The sequence below is a fragment of the Chenopodium album genome, chromosome 6, assembly GCF_948465745.1.
Source record: "Chenopodium album chromosome 6, dcCheAlbu1.1, whole genome shotgun sequence".
In the NCBI taxonomy this organism is placed as follows: Eukaryota; Viridiplantae; Streptophyta; class Magnoliopsida; order Caryophyllales; family Amaranthaceae; genus Chenopodium; species Chenopodium album.
The window spans coordinates 68339537-68350125 of record NC_137839.1 but is presented as its reverse complement, the minus strand read 5'-3'; the positions used below and the strand labels follow the sequence as shown (position 1 = coordinate 68350125).

The following is a 10589-nucleotide window of genomic DNA, read 5'->3' as shown; positions in this document are numbered from 1 at the left end:
ATTTCATTTGGAGTATAAGTTATTGGACACATCAATTTTTGAATGTATATGTATTGCGTGATCGAGTAGACTCACAGTGAATCAAATTCATTTAATACATTGTGCTAAATTATGGATGTACTTTCTTTGTTCTTTTATTTATATAATCTTTGCATTATTAATTATTTATTCTAGCTAATTGTCAATGTTGTAGCTAATATGTTTTTTTCAATAAGAAACTTGTACTTCATACATTATATTAGAAATTTAGCAAGGATTAAAGGCATATATATATGACTAATTGTCAATGTATATGTATTGCGTGATCGAGTAGGCTCGGCTCTACTCTGCTCTGCCCTGCCCAGAAGCTCAAAAGAACAGAGCCTTAGTTTCTCTGATCTTTTCCGGTATATTTCTTAACTATCATAAGTCAAATATATATAAACTCTTAATACTCTATGATGATTGCATTATTTTGTGATTTTTGAATTGAAAAACCTAAGACAATATACAGGTTTAACTTATGCCATAATAACAAATCTATCGTAGTAAAAATGTAGAATATATATGCATATTATACTTAACTAATTAATTTTTTTTTTTTTGACCCGACACTTAACTAATTAATTAATTTACTATTAGAATAAATATAAACTCATTAATTACCAGTATCACCCACTATATATTACCACACATTATTTAAACAAGATGTATGTGTACGAAATGTGCACACAAAAATACTATAGTGGTTTCCTTTCTTTTAAAAAAATAAAAAAAATCTATTTATAAGTTATGAAGTGTTCAAAAAAAAAAAAAAAAAAAAAAAAAAAAAACAGTTATGAGGTGTTTTGTCTGTTTGGAGGTGATTCTCTTACATCTCCAAAATTTATAAGATAATGATAGAACATTTATTTTTTGATAAAATTTTTATTTTAAAATTTGCATGATGGATTAGTTGAAATGAACGAATTTTTTGATCACGCAAAAAGTTGGATAAATATATTCATTGATTTTTGAATCCCAAGTCATGCTACATACAAATATGTATCATTTCGATCGGCAAAAAAAAGTTCTGTATTGCCAATTATGTTATTGAGTTCCAAATTTTTTGACGCATAAGGTCTCTAGTAATTTTAAGCTTATGAATTATCATTCCATATTCCTATTAATGTATTCATAGGCAATTTTTCGAGTATCCTAAGTCCCATAATTCTTGAAAGTGAGAAAAGGTTTTCTTTTAGCTCCATGCTTCTCTAGAATTGAGAGCTCTTGTTTTAAAGGTTTTGGAAAACGGTACTCAGTATTATACTTCTCATAATAATAGGGTTTTATGAAAGGAAGATTGAACAAAAGATTCACGATTTTTTTTAGCAAATTCGGATAATACAAATTTAACTCCATCCAATATCTTATTCTGTATCAAAGAATTTTCAGATGAAAAGAATAATAGGTTGTTCACATTTACTGGATTGAGCTGAACTGAACTGAACTGATTGGAGCTGAACTGAACTGAACTGATTGGAGCTGAACTGAACTGAGCTGAAATGAATATTTTATGAGAGAGGGAAATTAAGAGCTGAACTGAACTGAACAGAACTGAAATTAAGTAATGTGAACAGGTCCTAAGAAGAACACTTGCATAAACTTTCCCTAATCTCTTAAGTACTTTCTTAGAAAATTAGTCCGTCTAAGAGTGACAGCTTCTAAGGTCTTTTTTATATTTGCAGAGAGAGCTACAAGAACAATGATGTACATGACATTCGAATATTCGATCTCAATATTTGAACACCACCTCCAAGAATTTAACCAATTAGTTTATATCATCCGATCGTTCTGCTTATGTTAGTACATTACGAGTACGAATTACATGTACTCGTACTAATTAATATACTGTACTGTAGTAGTTGTCAGTAAAATGGCGAAAACGCTAACATTAGGTGAATGATAATAAAGCCAAAACAGCTTAGATTGTTAGAGATCCAAAAAAAGGTGTCATCATTTTCATTGAGTTAGTAGTAAAATATTCCTGGCTTCAGAATATAATGTTTCACATTAATTTGCACGTCTCTTTTGTTAGCTTATTAGCCCATTGGCCTATCCACTAGAAATAAACTACTGACCGTACAGATTAAACGAAGGCAACTAACCTTGATTTATTTTATTTTTATTATTATTATTATACCAATAATAATAATAATAATTAATACTTACTATACATTATGAATTTATGACAACAATTAATTATTAAAAATCACCAAAATAATAAATAATAAATAATAATTGTGTTATTTGAACAAATCAACTATTTTAAAGTTGGCCTTATTGCTTAAGTACACCCCCATGCCAGCCCTTTTGTCACACCCCACATAAGCATGACATCCCTTTGATATTAAAAAGGACATCTCTTTTGATTCTTCTTCTTCAATTCCTCCATTATACATTTTCCCTTTCTCTCTCTTCAAAACTACAAACAAGAACAAGCTTTTGGAAGGCTAAAACAAACTAGAATCATCAATCAAGCTAAAGACAACATCAAGATCGACCGCGAACACGAGGAACACGAGGATAATTAATCGGCCTCGAGTATGGAAGCTAGCTTAAGTGAGTTGTACTCAAATATGAACTATCATATGGAGGATAGAGAAATCTCGTCGGATAATAGTGGTGATAATTCTCCGCCTTCTACCACCTTCAACGCCTCCATATCCTCCCCTAAGAGAAGGTTAGTATACACCTTTAATTATTAAGGACGTATCTTTACAGCTGTCCGTCCAATAAAAGATTGCTAGATTCGCCACTGGCTATGTTGTGTAATAACATGTGATTAAACCTTTGATAGTAGGCGAGCTATACAGAAGAAAGTGATGACGTTTCCACTCAAAGAAATCGAAGGATCTCGATTTAAAGGCGATTGTACTCCGCCATCGGATTCATGGGCATGGAGGAAGTATGGCCAAAAGCCTATCAAGGGTTCTCCATATCCTAGGTACTATTCTTTCCCTATCACTTAATTATTAGTTCATTTCTACTTTTAAGGTATAGTTACTCCATACAATCATGTTAGATCTCTTTTATTTAATTTTATGTCATGAGCTAAATACAAACTTATTTACAACTTTGTTGGTGTTTAAATTAAATTGAGACTATGCATAATGCAAATTGAAACATATTTATTATTGAATGTAATTAAGATCTTTGAATTGTTATATTACATGAAACAATTGTTGTTAGTTAAATTTATAGATTTTTATGTGTAACTAACTAAGTTACAAAAATTTCGTAAAAAAAAAAAAAACAAACAAAGTTACAAAATTGTGCTCTAATTTGTTTGTTAAATTAAACTTTGCAGAGGATATTATAGATGTAGTAGCTCAAAGGGTTGTCCAGCAAGGAAGCAAGTAGAAAGAAGTCGTTCAGATCCAAACACGTTAGTAGTCACGTACTCTTACGAACACAACCATCCTTGGCCTATTTCGCGAAACCACCACCAAAACCGCCACAACAACGCTGCTGCTACCGCCACAACAACCACTTCTTCCACTCCCACACCCGAAAACATTAGCACCAACACCACCATGATCTCCTCCACAACATCACTAAATAATCCCTCAACTAGTACTAATAAATCATCATTACAACCAAAAATAGAAAACCATGCAAATGACACAATATTATTTCAACAAAATATAGATAATCATGAGATTCATCATGACCCTTTACTCCCTCCAACGGATGAATTATCTTGGTTTACATCGGATCATCAAATACTCGAAAACAACGAGTTTTTTAGCAACTTCAACGACCTAGACATGTCAAAGATCTTTCCAATGAGGGAGGAGGATGAGTCTCTTTTCGCCGACCTAGGGGAGCTCCCGGAGTGTTCGGTGGTGTTCCGAAAGGCGGCCGGGGTGGCCGCCGTGGAAGAGTGTAACTTGGCACCCACAACTTGGTGTGGGACCACGGGTTGAGGTTGGTTAGTTACCCACCCGTTTGTCTACATTTGTGTGCTGGCCTATAATACAAGTATTAGGCCAAAATTAATTATTTTTAATTAATCTCAAGTGATTATAATTATTGTTATTGTGATAATAGCATGAAAATTTGATAAATTTAGGGGGGGACTTACCTTACGGCTTAAGATAATCAAATGTTCACACTTTGCTTACGTTGGTAGTTTTATGATGATATTGTTTTAATTTCTTAATTACTTTGTTTTTTTAATAAGGGGGGAGAAAATTAATTAAAGTATAGTTTTTGTATGTGATCACGTTGATTTGGATGTTTAGGAATTGTGTATTCATTTTTCTGATCAACTTGTAGTATAATATAATATATAGTTGCAGAGAAAATTAAATATTTCCTTAGTTAACGGCTAAATTTCATGAGCAATGGTATAAATCATGTGTTGTGTTCAGACTAGCTGGCTCTAAGATAATTGAGAATTTGAGATTGAATAATTGTTTTATCATAGCAACGGCAAAAGCACCAAGTTAGATTAGAACACGATTACATTTCCTTACATTCCTTTGGGCTCGTAGTGTGGAGTAGTGATAGACCACTACCAGGTATGGGCTCGTTGGGCCCATATCAGGGGCAAAAATGTAATATTGCGTAAAACTTACCCATGTTGTAAAAATGTAGTCTCTCTCCACTCAATAACAGTATACAAATTAAGAATAACAGTATACAACCCAAGAATAACAATACACAAACTAATAATAACAGTACAGAAATTAGTAATAACTGAGCATCGACAAACAGGTACCATCGTCAAATTCGACCGAACTCAACGATTTCCAGCATAGAGCTCACTGATTTTAATGGCTACCATCGTCAATTGCGACAGAACTCAACGATTTTCGGCATAAAACTCACCGATTTTAATGGCTAGAGCCATAAGTTTGTGTCTCTCGTTTTTTGTTTATGTTTTTTTGGGTGATTTCCGTTGATTTTTAACGGAGGTAGTTGCGAGGTAGTAGCTGTTGGAGTGGGTTTCTTGCTGTAGGAGGTGAAGGTGTGATGGGCGGAGGTTTGGCCGGCAATGGGAACTATCCATGGAGGTGGGTAAAGGATTTAAGGGAGGAAGAAGATGAAGAGGAAATGGAAAAAAAGAAAAAAATAAAAAATTATATTGTGGTATTGGGTAGTATTACCCATACCTGGTAGTGGGTAATACTTACTCCGTAGTGTGGATGCGACATGTGCCTCTCATACCCAGCACCAAATATTCCACTTAAAAGTGAAGATGGATGAAATTGAACCCGTAATCTTTGTGTTACATTGGCTCTTGATATATACTATGTCAAGAGGATCAATTAAAAATTTAAATTAATGTTTGAAGTCCAGGATCACTTTATATACTCTATTGATTATATATAATTAGTAGGTTTTAATACTTTTTACCATCTAAATATAAAAGCTATAATATTAATATTATACCCCTCTATCACCAAATAACTAAAGTCGTTATCGGTTTTATTTTATATTGTTTTGGTACAAAAAGTTACGTAGTAATGTTTTATATATTGTCAAAGAATATTCATCTTAATACAATCTTTAACTGTTAATATTTTCAATGCATGGAGTATATACGAGTAATATAAATGACAATTACATCTTACACGAAACAAAAATGACAATATCCCAGAAAAAGAAAACAATAGTGTGTAATGACCATATCACATACTTTGTACATAGCAACTCACATAGATTCAAAGTTCTATGCACTATATATGCAGTACATGAACTTTAATTTGTTCCTAAAAAACTTGGTATCCAAGAAACAACTATCATCTAATCTGCATGCAACGTGGAGTGCCTTGAACATGACTACATATGAGGATCGAAGATTCTAACGAATAATATAGTGTTACAATAAATCAATAATCATAGTTGTATGTAACATGTATAGTGTTACATATACATATATACTATATCTGGATCTATTATGCCATATTAATGAAGTAATAATGGACCTACCCATGACAAACTGAACAAAAAGCTACTCGTATCTAATAAATCTATGCATGCCTACTTTATGGACCCAAATTTTCAATCTCATTGTGTCCGTACTAAAGCACATACGAGGTACTAAAAAGTTTGTAATAAAAGTGTAAAAGTCTATAACTTTATTGTGGATTGTCACCAATAATAAGCTTTTAAACATATGTGGCTTTACTAAGCTAGGGTTGATAATTGATTTGTGAGGCGGCTGGTTACGTGCGGATTGGTTTTATTAGTGAGCAGTTTGCAAAGTATGGACTTGGAGATATAATAAGGTGCATTCATCATGTATAGTGAATTGGGTTTGGATGTGACATTATATTATTCATATTGGTCCTGTCACATATGTGCATCACACTCTACATATACTTTATTTGTTTGTTATGAACATACGCTATCTATAATAATGTTGGATTATATTGTGTTACAAATTAATACGTGCTAATAAGCATGGGTATTAAATGTATTAATGAACTTAATGAACCTAAGCTAGTTCACTCAAGAACTACTCAAATGCGCAAGGTTTGGAATTTTCATGAATTGAGCTCAATTAAGTTTGAATCAGAAAGATTATGTATATACGATTAAGCTCAAAATAATTCTTTACCAACTTTAATATTTTATTTGCATACTACATAGTATATAAAATTTAACTTAAAATCCGTGTTAGATATTTATACATTATAATTTATTATCAAAGCTCAAAAAATATTGAGGACTGGCTCGTGCCCAAGTGCATGTATATATTAAGCCGAGCCGAGCCAAGCCAAGCCAAGCTATGTTTCGCTACACTTAATTCATCTTGACTTGTTTAAATCGAAGCTAAGGTTTCTTCCTGCCCATCGAGTTTATAGTGTAGAGGTTGCTAGAGATCAAAAAGTGAGATGATATACCATGTACATCCTTGATTAATTAGTCGATCTTTTGTCTATGATAATGGAATCATCTTATGCAAAAGTTAATTAATCGATCAATCTTAACTTCATGTGTTGGCAATAATAATAATAATTAAGATGCGATGCTTATCCCAAATTATTGGTTCTGGTGAATATATTCTCTAACTTTGGACAGGCTTAGACGTAACAATTTTAATATAATTTGACTTTGATATATAATTGAAAATATATATTCAAAACCTAAGGTTTCACAATCATTCAACAACTTTGTACCAACCATGCAAGTTATTCGGCACCGGCATGCTTATATATGTCATGACTTTCTGTACTCTCTATGTGAACTATTTCAGCTCACAGGTTTTTAATAATTTCTAAGGTTTCACAAAATTTAAATACTACTCGTAATATATTGTTGAAACGAATACATATAACAAAACTCTATATGACAATTTTTTTCTTTTATACGACTCATAAAAATGCAATTCAAATTATTATACTGACCTCATAAACATAAAATAAGTCGAACTTTTAGAATGGAGCAGTTTAGTGGTATTTGTTTGTTTAAGGCATACCGAGTAGGGATGGTAACGGGTCGGACTCGGAGCGGATTATGCTAAATCTGACTCCGACCCGACAGGAAGTCGGAGGTTAAATTCGACATCCGACTCCGACATCCGACTCCGACTCCGACTTCAATATTCGACCTCCGACTCCGACTCCGATCCGACCCGACTCCAAGTTTTTTTTTCATTATTCAATATACTTTGAGATGTTGGGCTATTTGGGCCTTTACAACCCACACCCAATGCCACCGCATGACCCACACAAAAATCCACTATCTATTGGAGTCGGAGTCGGATAATCCGTTAAAGTCGGACATTTGTCGGAGTCGGATTTTTTTCTCGGATTTTTTGTAGGATCCGACTCCGACCCTCCTCCGACTCGGAGTTGGATTATTTTAACAGAGTCGAACTCGGATTACTTTTTTCTCGGACTCGAAGCGGATATTTTACCTCGGATCGGGGCGGAGTAGGGTCGGATCGGACTAGATTGCTATCCCTAATACCGAGTGATAGATTTGTGATAGTACATATGTACGAATTGATGTTGAAGTTTTGAACCTATAACTTGTTTTGTAAGTTTTGCTGTGTTAAAATGTGAAGGCCTTCCTTATTTTACTCACCTTTATTTCCTTATTCAACTCACCCTTATCAAAAATATAATTATAGCTATGTATGTTGTAATGATAAGATTTACTGTTATTCCTTTAAGTTGGCATATATATCAAATATAGCTAATGCCAATACAATTAAAATCCTATATAAATCATTGTAATACTCAAAAAGAAAATGTAACCGAATTAATAAAACAAAAAAGAAATCCTTCCTATATTTATATATTTTTTACATTTTACATTATATACATATATATTTATTAATATATTTATTTCAATTGCACAATTTAGCACTATATACTAACAGTGGTATCAAGAGCTAGTACGATCAAGAAGGCTCTAGCATAATTTCCGCATAGTTAGAAATATTTCATAAAATATCATATAATCTACAAAAAAAATGGCATTTACAAGCACAATAAACCAACAACAAGTTCCATTATTCGATGGTAGCAATTACGAATATTGGAGCATTCGGATGAAGACCGTCTTACGTGCTTTTGGCGTATGGGAAGTTGTTGAATCTGGCATACCAACAACTAAACCAAATGAAGAAGAATCTACTGTAAGAGGAGTTGATTGGAAAAAAAAGGATGCGGAAGCATTAGCCAAAATTCACCTCGCTACTACAGACTCGATTTTTCCTCGAATAATGAATGCTACCTCAGCAAAACAAGCATGGGATACCTTGCAAAGAGAATTTCAAGGGACTGAGAGGATGAGAATTGTCAAATTACAATCTCTTCAACTTGAGTTTGATAATTTGAAGATGAAAAAAGATGAAAGCATAAAAGATTACTCTGCAAGAGTAATAGAAATCGTGAATCAGTTAAAAGCCATGGGTGAAGATATAAATGATCGACGAGTTGTGCAAAAGATGTTATTAACTTTATCAAAAAAGTTTAATCTCGTTGCACAAATAATTGAAGAGTCAAAAGATATCACAACATTATCTCTTGCGGATTTTCTTGGTTCTCTACAAATACATGAACAAAGAATGAATATTAGAGATGATGAAACAACTTCAGAAGGCCCGGAGGGAGCTTTCCAATCAAGGCATAATCCCTCATCATCAAAACCTCATAATAATTCAAGAGGGGATTTCAAGCATCAGAATCTAAACAACAATAGAGAGAGAAATCAACAAGGTAAATTTCCTCCTTGCAATATTTGCAAAAAAACAAATCATGAAGAAAAGAATTGTTGGCACAAGGGAAAACCACAATGTAATTATTGCAAGAAATTTGGTCATACTGAAAATGTTTGCAGGTTTAAGAAGCAACAAGCAAGCGTTTCAGAAACAGTTGATGAAGAAAGCTATCTATTCTATGCTAATCAAAGTAATACTATTAAAAAAGACGATTGGCTTATAGATAGTGGATGCACAAATCATATGACAAAGCAATTTGATATTTTCACCAACATTGACAAATCTGTTAAAATCCCTATCAGAATGGGTAATGGATCAATGGTGAAGTCTGAAGGTAAAGGCACGGTCGCTGTCCAGACAAAACAAGGGACAAGGTTCGTTAAAGATGTTCTTTATGTCCCCGGCTTAAATCAAAATTTGCTAAGTGTTCCTCAAATGGTTCAAAAAGGATATTCAATCCATTTCAAGGATGAGTCATGCGCAATATTGGATCCACAAAAAAATAAAATTGCTAATGTTAAAATGCAAAATAAATGTTTTCCTTTAAATTGGCAATATGAAGGAAAAGAGAAGGCAATGCAAGCTCAAGGAGACGAAGCTACATGGCTATGGCACAAACGCTTTGGTCATAGTAACTTTCAAAATTTAAAACTTCTTTCACAAAAAAAATATGGTGAAAGGTATACCAATTATGTTAGATATAATTGGTGTTTGCAGTGGTTGTCAACTGGGAAAAATGACAAGACAACCATTTCCAAAGGGACTTGCACGAAGAGCGACAAAGAAATTACAACTCGTACATACAGATGTATGTGGTCCAATGAAAACTCCTTCGCTTGATGACAGCAGGTATTTATATTATTTATTGATGATTATTCTTGAATGACATGGGTATATTTCATGAAAGATCGTTCACAGGTTTTTCAAATATTTAATAAATTCAAGAATTATGTTGAGAAAGAAAGTTCTGCAGTAATAATGAATCTTAGAAGCGACAATGGCACAGAGTATACCTCATCGGAATTCAACAAATTTTGTGATGATGAAGGTATACATCATCAACTCACTGTTCCATACACACCACAACAGAATGGTGTGACTGAAAGAAAGAACAGAACAGTCATGGAGATGGCAAGATCAATGCTCAAGGATAAGGCAATGCCTAACAAGTTTTGGGCAGAAGCAGTCTACACATCCGTGTATCTACAAAACCGACTTTCAATAAAAGCAATCGAAGGTCAAACACCAATTGAAGCATGGTCTGGATATAAACCATCTGTAAGTCATTTAAGGGTATTTGGATGCATATGTTATGTTCATATACCTGATCAAAAGCGTCACAAACTTGATGATAAAGCTGTAAAAGGAATTTTCCTTGGCTATAGCT

The 10589-nt window shown here is 33.3% G+C and overlaps 1 protein-coding gene across 1 annotated transcript; it reads left to right on the top strand.

The window, feature by feature from the left end:
- Window positions 1-2330: 2330 nt before the first annotated feature.
- On the top strand, window positions 2331-4243 carry LOC145635066 (putative WRKY transcription factor 65). The gene is made up of 3 exons (XM_081686360.1): window positions 2331-2701; window positions 2819-2965; window positions 3329-4243. The coding sequence occupies exons 1-3, from the start codon at window positions 2565-2567 to the stop codon at window positions 3945-3947; spliced, it is 903 nt and encodes a 300-aa protein (XP_081542486.1). The 5' UTR covers window positions 2331-2564; the 3' UTR covers window positions 3948-4243.
- The last annotated feature ends 6346 nt before the right edge of the window (window positions 4244-10589 follow it).

What these genes read in the sequence shown, in the direction of transcription:
- LOC145635066 (XM_081686360.1), top strand. Translation starts at nt 2,565, where the DNA reads ATGGAAGCTAGCTTAAGTGAGTTGTACTCAAATATGAACTATCATATG. An exon ending in ATATCCTCCCCTAAGAGAAG is followed by an intron (nt 2,702 to 2,818) that starts GTTAGTATACAC and finishes AACCTTTGATAG; the next exon opens with TAGGCGAGCTATACAGAAGA. An exon ending in AAGGGTTCTCCATATCCTAG is followed by an intron (nt 2,966 to 3,328) that starts GTACTATTCTTT and finishes TAAACTTTGCAG; the next exon opens with AGGATATTATAGATGTAGTA.